General features: G+C 44.3%; 1 protein-coding gene across 3 annotated transcripts in view; it reads left to right on the plus strand.

The window, feature by feature from the left end:
• The first annotated feature begins 7 nt into the window (after nucleotides 1–7).
• The window catches only part of TCP11L2 (t-complex 11 like 2), a 38,477-nt gene continuing 19,360 nt past the window's right edge, over nucleotides 8–19,124 (plus strand). Inside the window, exons 1-7 of one of the 3 annotated variants that reach the window (XM_077762002.1) lie at nucleotides 8–116; nucleotides 1,259–1,432; nucleotides 8,313–8,408; nucleotides 8,617–8,808; nucleotides 11,571–11,706; nucleotides 15,529–15,649; nucleotides 17,191–17,411. In XM_077762002.1, the coding sequence (XP_077618128.1) occupies nucleotides 8,652–8,808; nucleotides 11,571–11,706; nucleotides 15,529–15,649; nucleotides 17,191–17,411 (635 nt within the window). In that variant the 5' untranslated portion in view covers nucleotides 8–116; nucleotides 1,259–1,432; nucleotides 8,313–8,408; nucleotides 8,617–8,651. The remainder of the gene's footprint in view (nucleotides 117–1,258; nucleotides 1,433–8,312; nucleotides 8,409–8,616; nucleotides 8,809–11,570; nucleotides 11,707–15,528; nucleotides 15,650–17,190; nucleotides 17,412–19,124) is intronic. The other 2 variants (XM_077762000.1, XM_077762001.1) reach the window with 2 other exon arrangements.

Here is a 19,124-nt window from a genome sequence, read left to right on the forward strand (position 1 = left end):
GCTGGGAAGTGAGTTTTTGAGGTGTTTGAGCAGTGTTCGTGAGGGGACACCCAGAGACCGCTGACACAGGCTCACTCAGCCGCCTTTCTCCTCCGCCTGTCTCCGCGCCAGACCCGGTGCGTATCTATCCCGGGGAAGGGGTAGCGGTTTCTGAGGTCCCGAGCCCGGGTGGGCAGACGGGGACATCTCGCCCCAGGGCAGCCGAGGGCCTCCCCCAACCCACCTCGGAGCTCTGTCCTGGGACTCGGGTCCCAGGGGGCGTTAAAGCCCTGCTTCTTCCTCCCCCCATCTTCTTTGACCTCGAACCGCCGTCCCGCGTGGGAGCGGGGCACGGGCACTGAGTGGCCGCGGCGGGTGTCAGGGTGGCAGCGGGCTTCGGGTCCCGGAGGCGGTGGGGTCGCGGTCGCTTGGCCGTTGTTTACATTCTGCTGGACCGGTGCCAGCGACTGCTCTGCGAACGGCTTCCCACCATCCGGGCCCCGGGAGGGGATCCCCCTTGCTTGGGACCCCGCAGCCCGTCTAGGGTGGGCGAGCCAGGTCGCGGTGGGGGCAGGGCGCGGCCCGAAGCGTGTGTTTGGGGTTTGTTGCCGGGGTTTCCCAGGCACTCTGCTCAGCCTCCGCCGTCCCCTCCCCCAAGGGTTTGTTTTGACAGGAAACGTGCTGCTGGAGGGGAGGGGTGGCTGGAAGACTCGGCTTGGGGGCTCTGCAGACTCCTGGGGCGTCCCTCTACCGTCGGTTAGGGGGAAGAGGCGGGAGATGCCAGTCAGGTCCGGGCTCGAACCGCTGGCCTCTCGGGGATGGCTTGTGCTTCCCAAAACTGCTCCTCTGGGTGGCACCAGTGGGGGCAACAGCGCGGATTGGAGGTGGCACGTGGACGAACATGGTTACGTGTTTTCGTTAGTATTAGGAAAAGCTGTTCCATTAAAGGAGCGATTTCGCAACGATCTAAAGTTTCCTTTTAAAATAAAGGTATTTAAATGCAAAAATCTAGTCGAGAGAGGTGATTGACAAATTAGGGTAGAGATGTGGAAACAGGTGTCAACAGTGGTACCCAAATGACTGAAGTTTGGGAAATAATTGTCTTAGGTGGTTGCCCTGTGACTTTAACCTTGAGAAACCAGACAAGTTGTCCTTGTCCCCAGTGGGGCCCTCAGCCCCCAAGATCCCTGCGGGTCCCATGGTCTCCAGCCCAGCCAGTGACCTTGCTCTTTGCTACGTGCAAACCGTAATCAGGTTATCTCCGTGGTTCACCCTTTAGGAGGCTCCCTGCCTGCCTTTCCCTCTTGCCTCCAGGGATTTCATACATCACTCTGGCAGCGGGTGGAGGTTTCCTCACATGCAGTGGCCCAGGGCTGAAGATACCCAGTCACATGTGGAAGCAGCTTCAATGCCATTTTGTGAGGGGTTGAGGCCCCCAGAGGAGGAATCACAGGTACTAAAACAGGCCAGCCAGGGGTGTGAGAAGTGTTTCCAAGTGTGAAAAGTGCCTAGAAATCCTTCTCTCTGATGCTGTAATGTTATGTGTTGCGTGAACATCTGTTTTCTTAGACAGTGACTGGCTTGTTGGCTTTTATCTAGCTCTTTGTTGGCTCTGGTTTTTGAAGACCAGTATTCTCTAGCTGAATGGAGCAGGAACCTATCTCTCTGCTCTGTGGTTTATGCCTTGCTGCGTATGAATAACTTTTCAATGCTGCTGTCTGGGCCTGGTTCTAAAGCAGCATTTTGTAGGAGATGGAGATGTTCCACACCATCTATGATCTTTTTCCATCTGCAGAGCCCAGTCTTATTCCTCCGACTCCTTTCCCTTTACTACACATATGTGAATGCTTGTCTTGTGCATCTGATCTTGATCTGGCCTTCAAGGATGACATTCATTAGCTATTTCGTGAAATTTCTCATTTCCACCAACCACCTTAACTGGATGGATTCTATTCCTCATCTAGGGCACTGCTGGAAAACCTGAACAGTTCACCTAAAAATGTTTTTGATACTAGTTGTAAGCAGTTAAGACTTGTGATGATACTTGGGTTTTAACTAGGGATTTTGCAGCACTTAAAGAATGGCTCCCTGATAGCAGATTTTCCTTTAGTGGAGTATTTGAGAATTATTTTGGACAATTGACTCTTTCAGCGATGCCCTTCACGGTATAGCACTTTGAGCAGCCACCCCGGGATAAGGTCACCTCATTACCACATATGTCAGTATCCACATGGTGTTGGGTAGATCGATTTGGCAGACTGAGAGCGGAAAGAATGAAAAGCACACTAAATTTTCTCCAGCTATCCTAGGGTGGTAGAAAGTATAGGCTTTAGGTATCCATGGCCTCGATTTGAGTTGTGCCTCTGCCACTGCTATGAACCTTAGAGCAAGTGATTTAACTCCTCTGAGCCTCAGGTGCTCATATACCAAATGGGAATAATAGCAATACCTTAGCTAGCAAGGTTATAATGAAGACTCAAGGAGCTAAAACACTTAAAATGCTTATGGGGACTGGGACATAATAAGCACCCAATAACTATTAGCTCTGATTGTTATTATTTGCTATCAGTGAGGATTCAGAGAATGGAAAGGCACAATGTAAATGTTTCTTTAAGCTCTGGCCCTGTAAGTCTTTGCTAGTTTGAATTACTGGTACCTGGGAAATATGTTGAGGTAGGCACTGGGAATTGGAAAGGGAAGACATAGCCCTTCCTATAAGCAGCTTAAAATTTAGTGGGGAGCCAGTTATGTAAACAGCAACTATAGTACTTTAAGTGACTGCATAATAGTATCATGAGCAGTATGAGTGAGGCAGAAGGGAAGGAAAACCGAAATTGTAATATGAATAGCGGTGTGGCCTAATTTGTTCATAAGCGGTATTTTTTGAGCTCCCCCACTATCCCAGGCAGTGTTCCTGGCTCTAGTTGGCTGATTTAGATGGAGTGGGGATATCAGGGAAGGTCACTTTGAAGTTGTAGCATTTAATTTCAAATCTGAATGACAACAAGGAGCCAATCACGTGGAGCTCAGGGAGAAGAACGTGCTGGAGGGGTTGGGGAGAGAATAGCAGGTGCAAGTGTTCCAGAATGGGGAGTTTGGCAGGTCTGAGGAACCTGAAGAAAGCCATTGTGTCTGTGGCAGGACGGGTTAGGGGGAGAGTGATACAGAAGGAGGGGGCGGGGGAGGCAGAAGCCCGATCACAGAGGAGTATAAACCATTGCCAAGAAACTTCTTAAGAGAAGAGAAACCACCTGGAGATGAGCGCTTAAAAGGGATGATTTATTTTGCCTCTTCTGAAGGGCTCTGGCCTATTTCCTGTTTTATCCTCTAGGCACTGTTCAAGAAGGACATTGGGACAAGTCTGACTATCTAGAAGAGGTTTTGTGATAGAGTGGAATCTAAGTTATCCCAGCAGTGCGAACAATCAAAATCTAAAAACTCCAGGAGCCCGGACTGTCCCAAATTAGACTTGAAGTTTTGGTTTAGTGCTTCTCTTTTCATCTTCTGCTTGCAAATAATTTCAAACTTACAGAAAAAGTTGTAAAAGCCATACAAAGAACTCCCTATCGTCTATCTTTTACTCATATTCACCTTTAACATTTTGTTCCATGTGCTTTATTGTTTTCTCTTTTTCCCTCTCGTTAAATTAGTTGAAAGTTGCATACATCATGGCCCTTAATTCCTACATATATAATCACAGTACATTTATCGACTTTAGTAAATTTAACATTGTTACACAGACAGTAGTTTCAAGTATTGTTACCATGCTGTCATTTGACCCAGTAATAGCATTTTTCCCCCCTCTGTACAGGAGCCAGCGTGGGATCATCTGTTATACTCAGTTGTCAAGTCTCTTTTCATCTGCAACATGTCCTCAGCCTTTCTTTGTTTTTATAATATTGACATGTTTGGAAATCATAATCTCTTTTAGTAACAATGAAATAACAGTTGGCTGTCAAGAACTTACTAGGAGCTCAAGTACTTGACATACACTATTTCAGTTAATCTTCACAGCAATTCTATGAGATAGATCTATTATTATCCCCATTTTGCAAATGGCAAACTGAAGTTCCCTCTCTCCAGTCAGTAGTCTAGGTCAAGAGTCAGGGTCAAGAACCCAGTCCACCTGACTCCAGAGCCAGTGTTCTTAACTGCTTGGACATGGACATGTGTGTTGTCACTGGTGGGTCTTCATAATCCTGGACCCATGCAGGACCATTTGCAGATGAGTTTGCCACAAAAAGGAAATAGAGAAGTAATGTTGGTAGCATGGGACAGACTAAGGAATCAACCCCTTTCACCTCCCTCTGTGGTGGGACATAAGACTAATTTCTTCAGGTACTTGTTCCCATTCCCTCCTCTGTAAAATGTCAGTGGTCATATTGCCACTAATTCATCAATAAATATTTAAGTATCTGCTGCAACCCAGTCATTGGTCTTGGGAGGAATTCTATAATATTGAATTTATTATTATTAAATGAAGAACAATGCAATGAAAAATGTGATTATTCTCCTTGATGGTGACCCACTGTAGTGTTGGAGGCTTTGCTTGGAGTTATATGCTGTTTTCACCTGTGACTTTACCTTTGGCCCGTTGAGTAAGTCCTCCAGAGGATGAGATGTGGTATTTCTGAAAAGTTGTGTGGTTTGCTTGTAATTGCCAGTGGTGAAGTTTAAGTAGATCTGTCTGTCGGTATGAGAGGCATTACCTCTCTTAAAGAAATAGACTGGTTTTATTATCACTGTCCTGAGAATCCAAAATAGTTTTTAAAGCAGTCTAATTACCCTCAAGGCCTTTTGAGTCAAGCAGCTTTGTCCCCAGATGACTTATATGGAAACCAGAGACCAAGAAAAGTAAGAACAGATGTGAAGGAACTTGAAGAAGACCATTTACAGTGGGATGGGCCGTTTGCTTTTAGCTTTTGTATTTCAGACAAGTGCAAGAGGTCTGTCCTAGGTTAAGCAGCAGTCTTATTTATCTGTAGGGGAATCTGCTTTTATCATATGGGATAAAACAGTTCTCCCCTCTAGAGTAGTTTTTAATTCCTGAAATGATGATGACAGTAACAAGAAAAAAAATGCAAATGATGCTAATAATAGCCATCATCTGTATCCAGTTTTCTTCGTGTCAGACTCTGTTCCAAGCACTCTACATATGCTGACTAAATGAAGTCTCACACCAGCCCTATGCATTTGGTGTTATTAGTATGCCTCGAGCAAACAGTAGTTTCCTTATAGAATAATAATGGACATTTGGGCTTCAAAGAAAAGTTTCTCCTTGGATGCACTAAAGCCCATTTGTGCTGTGGAGGCCGCTACCAGCCAAACCAGAGTTTCTAAACATTTTGAAGCCTTTATGTTTTCTGGTGCATCCCCCATGCCAGAAACTCCAGTGAATTGTTGGACGGAAGCACAGTTGCACATTAAGTATGTCTGCCGTAAGCACACTTAATTTCTCAGAACTTCTAGTGAAGCCTCATGGAACTCTGGGTTTATAGCATTTTAGCAATTCCTAGTCGAAAGGGGCCTTATAGCCAGCCCAACCTGCTCAGAAAAATTAGGGGAAGAGAGCCGATGTGATGTGCATGAAGCCACACAGCAAATTACTGACAGGCTCAAGCCTCAGACTCTAGACTTCTAACTCCTAACCTACATCTTTTTAATTTTAACTCTTTTACTTTGCTGCCTTGTTAAACACCATTAAGGAACTTACAAAGTGTGCCGTTCGGCTGGAGTAGAAAACTGAAATGGACAGTTATAACTATTAACCTAGTTCATAAATTCCAATGGATGAAAGCTTTTATTCACCTTTACTTGGAAAAACAGCCAAAGTGAAGAAAAATTAAGAGCAGAGCATACAGAATGCAGTTGTTATGGTGGGATAACTGAAAAAATAATAAAATGGAAACCAAAATAAATAAGAGTGTGACCAGTACCAGGGAATATTGAGTCTGAAACCTGCTAAAGTAGGTTTAGGTGGTAGGTTCCCTGCCCCCGTGCTTGAACTTTGGCAGTACCAGGCCTGCAAGTGTGTAGTGATATCAGTTTGCAAATGTTCTGGTTGAAGCTGTACCAGATGGGAGTCAATGATTCCGATTCAGCTGACACCAAATGAATACTTGTCACACACTTGCCACTGGCGATGGACGAGACACAGTCCCTGCCTTAGTAAGGAGAGTCAGAAGTAGCCATGGGAGGAAAATAACTGTACAAGGGACCCAGCTCTGTGGTGGAGATACAGGACATGTGCTGCAGACGTACAAAGAGGAGTGTCTGTCATTCACTCTGGCCAGAGGTTAAAGGCTTCCTGAGGAAGGTAGCGTTTTCAAGAAAGGCCATCAATGAGACATAAAATATTGGCAGAGACAGGGAGAAATGTAGACAGAAGGGAAAGAATCCCATTTAGGATTGGGGTTTGGTGCAAGTGAAAGAGTTAGGGGAGACCCTTTTCTGCTGTCCTCTATTCCCTTCCCCCCAGCAGATGGGAATTAAAGCTCAAGTAGAAATGGGGCGCCTGGGTAGCTCAGTTGGTTAAGCATCCGACTTCTGCTCAGGTCATGATCTCACAGTTTGTGAGCTTGAGCCCTGCATTGGGCTCTCTGCTCTCAGCACAGAGCCTACTTTGAGATCCTGTCTCCCTCTCCCTGTGTCTCTTTTTCTCTCTCCCTCTCTCTGTCAAAAATAAACATTAAAAAAAAAAACAACTCAAGTAGAATCTAGTTTGCATCTGGTAAAGGAGGTTATTTCCCCACTGGAGATGCAAAGGTCCAGGCTGTCTTACAGCCTATGTTTATGGTAGTTGGCGTTGGGACCCTAGGATAAGGCAACTGTCTCTACATGGTAGCTTCCTGGCGGCTTCACTCAACTCCTTGCACAGGCAGCCTCCGATTAGCGCTCTTCTGCTTTTGAAAGTGGTGGGTCAAACAAGAGCGCACTTTTACAACTGGCAGGACTGAAGAAGGTTGTTTAGGTGAGGCCAGGGGCAAGTGCCCTTGGACGTTTGACCATTAGTAAGTCCGTCTCAGGTTCATCCCTGTCTCTGTTACCACCCAAGGGATAAAAAAAAAAAAAAAATGGCACCATGTTTTTCAACGAAGGCTAGATTCCCCCACAGTCCCATGCAGCCTCTCCTCATGCTTCTTCAGCAGTGTCTTGTTTCCCCTTTTCTTGTGTTCGAGCCTCCGGCACACACAGTTGTAGGTGACTGGACTTGAGAGCCGGGAGAGTAGGACCCTGTCTCTTTCATTCACTGTTACCTTTCCCGGTGCTGCTGCACAATAGACACTCAATAAATACATAAGGAATCACTGAGGAAACTGCTCAGGATGTCCACACATATTATGTGTAGCCATGGTCCCAAGTTCTTGCAGCTTTCAGAGCTCTGTATCCCTCATTGCACGGGCTGGTTCAGGTTTAAAGAAACTCCGTGAACCCTTACTATCGTTATTGTCTATTCAGGATTTGAGGTGCCTTCCTCCTCGGGCCCAGGTTTCTTCTCTGTGTCAGCTAACACCACACATACCAGAGCCAGCTCCCTCCTGGGCCTTAGCTGAGGCTGCTGGGCTAAGGCCGGGTCATCCCATGTGCCCAGGATCTTCTTTCTAGAGGGTGACTGGGCCCAAGTACCCTGCCCTTACCTGGGAAGCAATCTGATGTCCCAGAACAGCACTGGATGTAGACAGTCAAGGGACTGGTTTTATCATAAGTCCCCTTGTCCCTCAGTCTGTTCCCCTGACCTGTGAACCAGAATCTTTGATGGTAGTGGATCCTTAGTCAGCAGTCAAATGTAGACCCAGGGTCAGGCTTTAGTCTTTATACGATGGCAGTCTGTGGAAAAATGGAGAACATGCAGACTTGCCAACCAGAGACTTTAGTCTTCTCCTTTCCCCAAGGGGCTCACAAGGAACCGAAGAGGCTGATTTCAGAAATATTTTATTTAAAACAAAGCCATAGGAACAGTAATAATAGCTAAAATTTGAGTGCCATGCTAAGTACTTTAGAGACTCTTCAATGTTGAGAACAAACTGAGGACTGATGGGTATGGGGGGGAGGGGGAGGGGGGTGATGGGCATGATAGAGGGCACTTGTGGGGATGAGCATTGGGTGTTATATGGAAACCAACTTGACAATAAACTATTAAAAAAAAGATGAACCCTATTTAATATTCAGAACTGAACCCTGTAAGTTCAGTCTTTCAGCCCAGTTTTAGTCATTAGGTAGGTGGGTAAGTGACTTCCCCAAGGTCACATGGCAAAAGACAGCACCAGCCTCTAACTTAGGTGGTCTGGCCCCAGTGCCCCATCCTCTTATACTCTTGACTTTTCATGTTTTAGCAGCCCAGGAAGAGAGAGACCGTGTGTCTTCTGTACACTTCTAAAGGATCTGTTCTTGCTGAGAGCTGCTCCACGTTCACACTGCATACGTCTTGAGTAAGTTCCCACTCTGGGCCATGGGGTCCCTTTTCCAGAAGGCGGGCTTGGTGTCCTGGCCGGGCTGCTATGGGAAAGGTGAGGTTATCTTCTGGGGCTTTCCAGAGCTGTGACACGTGTGGGCAAAGCCGTCTACGCTGGAAGAAGCATCTGTGATGCCAGTGGAAATACCACAGAGCATTGACACAGGGTCTGTTTGTCTACGCAGGTGCTGTCTTTGTACCCACACTCGAGTGACACAAGATGCCCTTCAATGGTGAGAAGCAATGTGTGGGTGAGGACCAGCCAAGCGATTCAGACTCTTCCCGGTTTTCCGAAAGCATGGCTTCACTCAGTGACTCTGAGTGCTCCAGGCAGAGTTTCACAAGCGACTCTTCCAGCAAATCCAGCTCTCCTGCTTGTAAGCTGAGGGAGGCTGGGAGGGCAGGGCCTAGGGGTGGAGAGGCAGTGGTTCTAGACATGTGTGTTAGATTTTAAAACTCATAATGAGAGCAGAGTACAGACACCCCCCCCCCGCCCCCCTTTNAAGGAGCCACTGAAGTTTACAACCTGACCATTTTTATTTTCATTACCATCCCTGATCTGCTTTGGTTTGTCTATAAATCAGGTCCATAAACCCCACCTGTCTTTTCTCTTAAGCAGTGGAAAGCCACTCCCTCTTGAGATCACTTCTTGGGCCACATTCAAGGATAAATTCAAATTGGTCTTCTCTGATCCTTGCCCATTTAAATGAAAGGAAACATGCCCCAATTCAAGGGTCAGGCAGGAAGTGAAATAATCTAAAAGGTTTCCTGCTGATTTCAAAAACTGTTGTGCAAATCGCCCCAGAAAAGTGCTCACGAGGAGAATTACTACACTAGGGGCACAAGAAAGAGTTTAAAAAGTGGCCACAGTGAGACAGACGTCTTTTTCCTTTATTGTGTGTGAAACCTAAAGGTTGTCAAGCAAGTGTTTTTTTCTTTTTTAGCTTTTTATTAAAAAAATTTTTTTATAGTTTATTTATTTTTGAGACAGAGAGACGCAGAGTGCAAGTTGGGGAGGGGTAGAGAGAGAGAGGGAGACACAGAATCTGATACAGGCTCCAGGCTCTGAGCTGTCAGCAAAGAGCCCAACGCAGGGCTTGAACCCATGAACTGCGAGATCATGACCTGAGCCGAAGTCGGACACCTAACTGACTGAGCCACCCAGGCACCCCTTTTTTTAGTTTTTTAATTGACATTTTGTATAGGAAATGTAGCATCTTAAACAAAGGAAATGCAGAAAGAAACAACTGGTGTTTAATATAATCAAATCCCCACTTCAAAAAGTTTGTTCATTTAAGTATTTAAATTTGTGCAATCTCATTTTTATTTTTATTTATTTTTACTTTTTTACTTTTTTTTTTTTTTACAAATAGTTTATTGTCAAGTTGGTTTTCATATAACACCCAGTGCTCATCCCCACAAGTGCCCTCCTCCATGCCCATCTCCCCTCTCCCCCCCACACCCATCAGTCTTCAGTTTGTTCTCAGCATTCAAGNGAATGTGTTGTGCAATCTCATTTTTAAAACATGAGGAAAGTACATGAGTACAGAGAAAAGATTTTGCGTATAGTGTCACCCAAAGGTGACAGCTGGCGGCACTTTGTCACATTCATTTTTCACTTTAACATGTGTATATGTAGGTGTAGACTGTTTTCACTTAGAATTATAATGATAATGTTTACCCACGAGGATATACTTTTAAAACATTAAGGGCGCCTGGGTGGCTCAGTCAGTTAAGTGTCTGACTCTTAATCTCAGCTCAGGTCATGATCTCACAGTTCATGGGATTGAGCCCCACGTTGGGCTCAGCATTGAGCATGGAGACTGCTTAGATTCTGTCTCCCTCTGCCCCTCTCCTCTGCTTACTGTCTCTAAAATTAAAAAAATAGTTAAAAACCTTTAAAACTACTTCATCAAATGAATATACCACTAATTTATTTAACCATTGATTTGTCATTGGACATTTAGTTAATTTCCTCTCTCTTTTTTTGGGGGGGGGGGGCTCTGTTACAAATAGTGCTTTATGCTGCATAAAGCCTTTCCAGGAATTCCTTTGGATATAATTGGATTATTGGACCCCAGAGTACAGATATTTTTTAAAAGTTTCTTAATAAGCCAGAGAATTGAGAAAAGAACTCGATAGCAGTCACCCACCTTTCTGCACTTTTTCCATTTTTTTATATTATATATATAGGGTTGATGCCTCTAACAGGGAACCTAGGCATCTGGACAAGGGACTGTAATAATTCCCTATATCACCATTTTTCCCTCTTCTTCGCCCTCTCTTCCATATGGTCTTCTTCTTCTTTCTCCTTCTCCTCTCCTTTTAAAAATTATTTTAGGTAGCAAAATTTTGCCAGTCAGTACTGTTGTTTGAGGTAATGATTTTTAATTAATTGAAGAGTCCCAATTGTGATTTTTAAAAGACATTTATTAGAACAATTTTCTAGAATAATCTTTAGAAATAATCAGAATAATTATTTACTACTTCTGACTGAAAAATAGATTATCCAGTTTACCCAATTAATTTTAATTATCTGCATTTATTGAGTTCTTGCTATGTTCTTCTTTACTTAAATTATCTTATTTAATCACTTCAAGGCAGCCCTATGAAGTAGTATGTTATACCTTAGTAAAGTCAAATGATAACTACCAAATGGCAAAAATTGGAACCAAACCCAAACATTATGCTATACTGCCTATCCTTTTAGAAGTTATAGTTCTAAGAAATCAGCTGTGTTATTCTGAGTGTGCTTAAATTAATGAGCTATGAATTACAGGGGCGCCTGGGTGGCTCAGTCGGTTAAGCGTCCAACTTCAGCTCAGGTCATGATCTCACGGCTCGTGGGTTCGAGCCCCGTGTTGGGCTCTGTGCGGACAGCTCAGAGCCTAGAGCCTGCTTCTGTTAATAAGATAGTCTCTCAAACATATGAGAATTTTTCATCATTAGAGTAACTGAAACTATCAAAGGAGATCTTCTATTGTTGAAGTCTTAAGTAGTAAGTAAGCAGAGGAATCTGCCCAGTTTGGTATGTCTTCTTACTTGTAAGGCCCTGCATGTGTATGTTGCATCTGGAGGCTTCATTGGATGACAGCTTTTCCTCCGTGACATGAACTGGATTTTTTTGTTTTTCTTTCAGCAACAAGCCCTCCCAGGGTAGTAACATTTGATGAAGTGATGGCTGCCACAAGGAACTTATCAAACATGACGCTTGCTCATGAAATTGCTGTAAATGAGAACTTTCAATTAAAACAAGATGGCCTCCCTGAGAACAGGTAACCCAGAGACACTTACGTGTGAACTGAGCTGCAGATTCTCACACACTCGCTCACACACACACACACACACACACACACACACACGTACACACGTTCACACTGATTCCTAGAAGTCTTGTAAATATCCACTGGGAGTAAACATTGGTTAGTTCTCTAAAAAGGTCTTATACTTGTTTTTAAAACCATTCCTCTAGGGTACATGTTACCCATAATCTTTAGAGCTCACTGTGTGTGTCACTTCCTGTGGAAAGCTTTTCCTGACACTCCTGAACATACTAGACCACATTAGATCCCCTTCCTAAAGACTCCTGTTGCCCCCGCTGTCTCCCTTTGTTGAGAAGACTTTATGTTCAGTGTCTTTCTCTCCCATGTGACCAAAACGCCATCAATGGAGGAACGATGTCTATATAGTTTGCTGCTCTATTCCTATTTCCTAGCAGAATGCCTGACATATAGTACATGCTCAAGAAATGTTTGCAGACTGACTTTAAAAAAAACCTGATATTCAGGTTGTGAAAGATAAATGTAGCTGAGCTGCCAAAGTGCAAAGAACAGGTGATCCAGAAGCATCTGGATGTAGGAATCACAACCTCATGGGCACCCCTGGTTAACCTCAGCCCCTGCTCCCTCCTCAAAACCCAGGGACCCCTACTTAGAGCCACACCCTATATTCTACCTCAGCCTCTCTGACTTTGTTGGCTCCTAAAACCCCTGGGACAAAGAAGAGAAAGGGCTTGAGGCCATAACTACAGGTAAATCATCTTTAGAGGCAAAGTTAGTTCATGAATAATGGCAGTAAATCTTCAACCTCACAGTATCATTTATAAATTCAGAGACATTCCTTCAATCGATTACGACAGCATATAATATTTGATTCTGTTTAGAGCTTTTATGCTTATTTGTTTTAAAGCAAGAAAATAGCAAACATCATAATTTTCCTTCTCTAAAATGTAGATTGTAGCCCTCCTGCTCCTGGGGATATTATTCATAATCATCACTAATATTTTTTAAGATTACTGGCCAAAATAGGTAACAGGTATATCTGTTTGGTTTTCTATGGTAACTACATTTCACCACGATCCTTCATACCAGCTCTCCTGCTACACCCCTAGGCCAGGCCACTGTCATTCTCTGACTCTTTCAGTCCTAATGAGTTGCCCTGTCTCCATCCTTGGCGCCCCCTAGTCCGTCCTCTCCATTCATGCGCTAGCTGGAGTGATCATTCTAAAAGTTACTCAGAGAAGGTCATTTCTTAGCCTAAAATCCTTCAGTGGCTTTCTATTACACTTAGAATAAGAAACCCAAACTACTACAAACCCTGTCGTATGGCAGTGAGGCCCATACGTGTCTTTTACTCCTGTCCCTCCTGCTTGCTGTACATCCGCCAAACTGGCTTCCTTGCTGACCTCGAGTACACCAGCTCGATCCCGTCCCAGGGACTCTGTCCTTCTTCTTCCTTCTTTCTCAGTGTGGTCCCCTAGATTTTCACCAGCTGCTTTTTTTCTCCTGATTCAAGTCTCAACTCAAAGGTCACTGTACCAGAGAAGCATTCTTCAACCTCCCAGTGAAGTCAGCACCTTCTCCATCACTATGTACCACACTGTCTTATTCTGTCCTCCTCACGGTTCTAAAATTGCCTTATTCATTTTTCATGTGTTTTGTTTTTATCTTTCTGTCCCTGCTAACAATAAGCTTTTTGAGAGCAGACAGCTTTCTTTTTTACTACACTAACCACAGCACCTAAAACAGGGCCAGGTACATGTTGGATGCTGTATAAACATTTATTGACTGACTAATAAAAATGAGTGTTTGAAGTTAACATGTGGGAGTATTTGTGCTTTAAATTCAAAAGTTATGAATACAGACCAGAGCAAATGCAGTTTAGGATCAGACAGACTCTGGATTTGAATCCTGGCTCTGCTGAGACCATTTCTGAGTTTCACATTCCCCAAGGATGTGATGGGGACTAAAACACAAATGCGTGCTCCTGGGCATTCGAGCACCTGGAATATAAGCATTTTGATATTATGAGAAATAGGAATGCTCTTTTCTTCCTTTCCTGCCTTAGCTGGAAAATGCAAGCAAGGAAAGCGAAATGCAAATTTAGGACAGTTAGTTTTATTTAAAAATGAAATAGCATATTATGAGCTGTTGATTTTTCAGATGACTTTCCACAAATGGCCCAGTTGTTACTTTTTAGAATATGGCTGACTCAAATTTTACCAAATATTGTCTTTGGGGGGAAAGACTTGGCAAAATATGTCTGATTTCTGATGCCTAGTAAGAATGCTTGTAAATGATGTGATTGATCTCATCCCCCCCACCCCCTGCCCATCCTCCAGAAAATTAAAACGCTAAAAAGTATCTTTCAGCCTTTAGGAAACCTTTCATTTAAACTCCGATGTCCCTGCAGGAGCCATAAAGTTATAGCTCATTCTTGGTCGATCCATTCAAGCCACATACATAAGGCTTGTAAAGTCAAGAGTGAAAGCTCATCCCAGCAGTGTTTGCCTTTCTCATTGTTCTGTAGTTGCTCAGGGGGGTCAACATGGGAAATAGCATTTATGTTGAGTAAACCTAGTCAGACAAGAGAATAAGTGTTAACATTTAAAGTTGCTGAGTAGACCATAGCATCTGCAGTTATGGAAGCAGTTTTAACTTACACTGCTCGGAAAGCTAATTTCAATTTCTCATAGCATTATTGTATGTTTAGCTATTTATACTCCAAAAAGAAAAATTAGGAGATGCATGTAACTATCAAATTATTAATTCATTTACCACGCATTCATCAAATGCTCACTGTGTGCCGGGTACTGTGCTAGGTATAGTGGCAGGTACTTAGAAGGAGAAGTTACGGCCTCTGCCTGGGAGAGATGTGTGCCCCCTATAGAGAAAGGAGACACATAAGTACAGAACAGGGAAATATGTGCTTTTCTTAAACCTGTTGCCAAATGGTGTAGGAGTTCAGGAGGGATGCGTACTTAAATGTATATCTGTTGTAGGGCACTGCCATTAGGGGGGAGACCAAGTGGCCATCTCTTCTCCCGTGAGCTCTTCCTAGGAAGGTTCTATTTCAGCAGCTTGGTCTGGCTAGCTGTGAATGGGACATCTAGGCTGCGGGTGGCAGCCTTTCCCACGCGTACTTCCTTGGGGCCAATCTGTTCTATTCCGTGCAAGGAAACTCCAGCTATTGAGGAAAGAGCCACGTTGCCATCTCAAACCAAACATGTAGAACATGTCTAAACATCTAAAGAGGAGCTGCGTAAATTATGGCCTCTCCCAAAGATAGAATTTTAAGAACTTCTTGAAAGCTATAGCAAGAAGGCATTTTTAGAGTCTAGGGGAAACTCTTAGAACAGAACATTAAATGGGGCGCCTGGGTGGCTTAGTCGGTTAAGTGTCCGACTTTCGCTTAGGTCATGATCTCGCGGTTCGTGGGTTCGGGCCCCGCGTCGGGCTCTGTGCTGACGGCCAGCTCAGAGCCTGGAGCCTATTTCGGAGTCTGTATCTCCCTCTCTCTCTGACCCTCCCCTGCTCACACTGTCTCTCTCTCTCTCTCCTAGAAATAAATAAAAATATTTTAAAAAAAGAACAGAATATTAAATGACACAAGTATATAATGTACCTATTGATGATTCTCAATTATGTAAAAACATGCATCGGACACAGGAAATATGTTAAAAGATTGAAATGAGATTATGGGCGATTTTCATTCTCTGGGGGTTTTCTTTCTGCATTTTATAAGATTTCTACAATGAGCACATTTATAATCAGGAAAAATAATGCTTATTTTTTAAAACACTTGTTTCCTTCCTGCAGCTTGGCGAGTCGAGTGAAGCACATTGTCCACCAGGCCTTCTGGGACGTCTTGCAGTCAGAACTGAATGCGGAACCTCCCGAGTATGAACATGCCATCAAACTGTTTGAAGAAATCAGAGAGGTAAGTTGATGCTGTCTGTATTAATGAGTAGTTTTTTCCCCTAAAGACTATTTTCATGTCCTCCAAAGAGTGTTGGAGATTTTCTTTCTTTCTTTCTTTCTTTCTTTCTTTCTCTCTCTCTCTCTCTCTCTCTCTCTCTCCCTCCCCCTCTCTTTCTTTCTTCTTTCTGCGAGAGAGAGACAGCGTGAGCAGCGGAGGGTCAGAGAGATGGAGACACAGAATCTGAAGTAGGCTCCAGGCTCTGAGCTGGCTGTCAGCACAGAGCCTGATGTGGGGCTCGAACCCACGAACCATGAGATCGTGACCTGAGCCGAAGTCGTAAGCTCAACCAACTGAGCTACCCAGGTACCCCAAGTGTTGGAGATTCTTTTTGGAAACTGGAGTAAGTCCGGTCACTGGAAGGGTGTTTTCCAAATTACACTTCCTGGGGTGGGGTGGAGGCAAGGGAGCTCAGGCAGTGGAGGGAGCACAGGGCAATGCTTAGCACGCAGAGTGGTGGTCAGAGCAGTTAAGAGCACAGACCAGGACCTAGAAACCGGGTTTAGTGATGGCTTTTCCCTCCTTAAGTCTTAGTGTCCCAAGATATGATATGATATGATATATGATATGATATGATATGATATGACATGACAGTTTTCATGAACATTCACAAAGCCCTTGCTCTATACCATACACTGGATTATTCATTTATCGTTACCATAATGCTGTGAGGTAGTTACCACTGTTACTGAATAAAAAGGAACCGAGCTTCCTCACTTTCCCACGGTTTCCCAGCTTTGAGGGGTGGAGAGGGATTTGAACTGAAGCACTCTGGCTCAGAGCCTGAGCTCCTGACTGTGTGCTGTGTGTACAAGCACAGTGTCTGCTGTGTGGTGAATACTCAGGATAGGTTGCTTATAGAATATATAATAAATATTTTATGTGTAAAATATACTAATGTAGTCCCTTGGGGTGTTTCCATTTGCTCTTCTTTAATTTTTTTTTTTAATGTTTATTTATTTTTGAGAGAGAGAGAGAGAGAGAGAGAGCGAGTGAGTGGGAGAGGCGCAGAGAGAGGGAGACACAGAATCCAAGGCAGGTTCCAGGCTCCGAGCTGTCAGCACAGAGCCTGATGCAGGGCTCAAACTGTGAGATCATGACCTGAGCTGAAGTTAGTTGGACGCTTAACAGACTGAGCCACCCAGATGCCCTCCATTTGGTCTTCTTTTGGAGCCATGATCTGCAACTTATTCTTTCTTTACATGGTTTATTTGTAAACTTTTTGAAGTTATCCCAGTAATACTGCTTCCTTGCCAATTGCTCTTATTCTGAAAGTTTCAGTAACTTCCCATGAGTAGTGGTAGGTACCTTCTTTAATACAGAAGGTAGAGTTGAAACACTGGAATGCTCCTCTGACCCACCACCAGTCAGTGTAAACTTCGGTGGCATTCAGGGCATTAAAATATGGACAAAGAGCTTGGTCATCTAGACATTGAAATAAAAAATGACAACCCTTATTCATGTAAGAATGCCAGTGACTTTTCTTTCCTTTCCCTGTGTAGATTCTCCTCTCTTTTCTGACTCCTGGCAGCAACCGGCTTCGCAACCAGATCTGTGAAGTTTTAGACACAGACCTAATTAGACAGCAGGCTGAGCACAGTGCTGTTGACATTCAAGGTCTGGCCAACTATGTCATCAGTACAATGGGAAAGCTCTGTGCTCCCGTGCGAGATGATGACATCAAAGAGCTAAAGGTTACCAACGACATCGTGGAGGTGTTGAGGTTAGCACTTTTGCTGCTTGCATTTCCTTTCTTTTTTTGTTCATCTATTTATTTATTTTTGAGAGAGAGAGAGAGCACAAGCTGGGGAGAAGGAGGGGAAGACAGAGAATCCGAAGCAGGCTCCAGGCTCACGAGTTATCAGCATGGAGCCCAACCTGGGGCTCGAACTCACGAACTGTGAGATGACTTGAGCCAAAGGCAGATGCTCAACCGATTGAGCCACCCAGGCACTCACTGCTTGCATTTTCTGAGAGTACCTTTGAGTTCATTCAAAAGGGATGGGGATTGAGGAACACAGAATAATAACTGGTCTCCCAAAGGAATCCTTGACCCTAGAAGAAAATCAGAGAAGCAAGGAGCAAGTCAGTCATTTACTGCGTACATAGAGTTTTCAGACAGGACGACCTAACGAAGTTGTTAGTTGGTGTGTGGTGGGCCCTGGGGATGGAGTGAGGAAAAAGATATAGCCTCTGACCCCAGGGAGCTCACAGTCTAATGAGAAGACAGACCTTGAACAAGGAATTGCAGTCGTGGTATGTGCTATGGGAGGGGATGTACTGGGGATTAATAGAGCTTCTAGCAGAAGGACCTAATCCAGTCAAGGATCCAGGAAGACGTCTTTATGAGTTAGGGTAATGGTAGCTACTATGACACATACACCCTCAGTTCTGGGTGATTTAACCAGTATAAGTTTCTCACTCATGTCACAGTCTGAATCAGGGGTTCTTGGTCAGGCAGCCTTCCCCATGTTATTTGGGGACCCAGGCTCCCTCCTTCCTTGGCCCCACCAGTTCCCAAGGCCCTTGGAGTCCTGTACATTCAGCTAGTGAAAGGGAGAGAGATCCTGGGGAAGACATCTCCAGTGTTTAACCACCTCAGCCCAGAAGAGACACATTCCACTGACTGTAACCAGTCTCAGGGTCGCACCTAGTTGGTTGCTGTCTGGAAATACATTTCCCTAGCCTCAAATATACACTGTGGAAAAAGAGCACAGACCTTTGGTGGGTCAGCTAACCATCTCAGCCCCTGCTTCCCTGAGGAAATGAGGTACACTTTAAAATTGTAAGGATCTAATGCTGGCTGTGTAAACAATAACTTCTTTGTGATCCCAGAGGAAAGGGGAGTCTGTAATAGTTTTCACATATGAGAGAAACTTTTCTCCCCAACCCCTCCTTTTTTGTGAATACAGCCATAGTGAAAATTAAGTTTTAGTGTTGGAAAGGTGGGAGAAAGAAATTGCAGGTAACTTGCTTTACTCACTTGGGCAAGTTGATAACCTCTCAAAGTCACACTTTTCCCCATCTGTAAAATGGGCTGCACGTGTCCATAGAGTTGTCTTTGGCTCTGGCATACAGTGACTCTTCAGTTGCAGAATCCATGTTTTGAATCATCTTCTTACCCATGTGTGGTGTCAGATCTGTGTTCTTCATCTTGGCCATATATTGAGCACCTCCTGGGTACCACTGTTCCCTCCATTGTGCCTTCACTCTCTCATTGACCCTCTACAACTTCCCTCCAAGACTGGTCTTGCCTCTTCTTGCACAGGTGAGGAAACTTGCACAGAGAGATTGAGTAACCTGTGCCTGGCCACAGAGCTGGTCAGCTGCAAGGCTGCATTTGAGCCGGTGTGCCCAATTCGAAACTGAAGTATTTTTTCCCCGTTCCTTGCTTCCCTGTTCTTTTTCTTCTTTTCCCTCCACGCCCCCCCCCCCG

Source organism: Crocuta crocuta, unplaced genomic scaffold (genome assembly GCF_008692635.1).
Source record: "Crocuta crocuta isolate KB4526 unplaced genomic scaffold, BGI_CrCroc_1.0 scaffold193, whole genome shotgun sequence".
Classification (NCBI taxonomy): domain Eukaryota; kingdom Metazoa; phylum Chordata; class Mammalia; order Carnivora; family Hyaenidae; genus Crocuta; species Crocuta crocuta.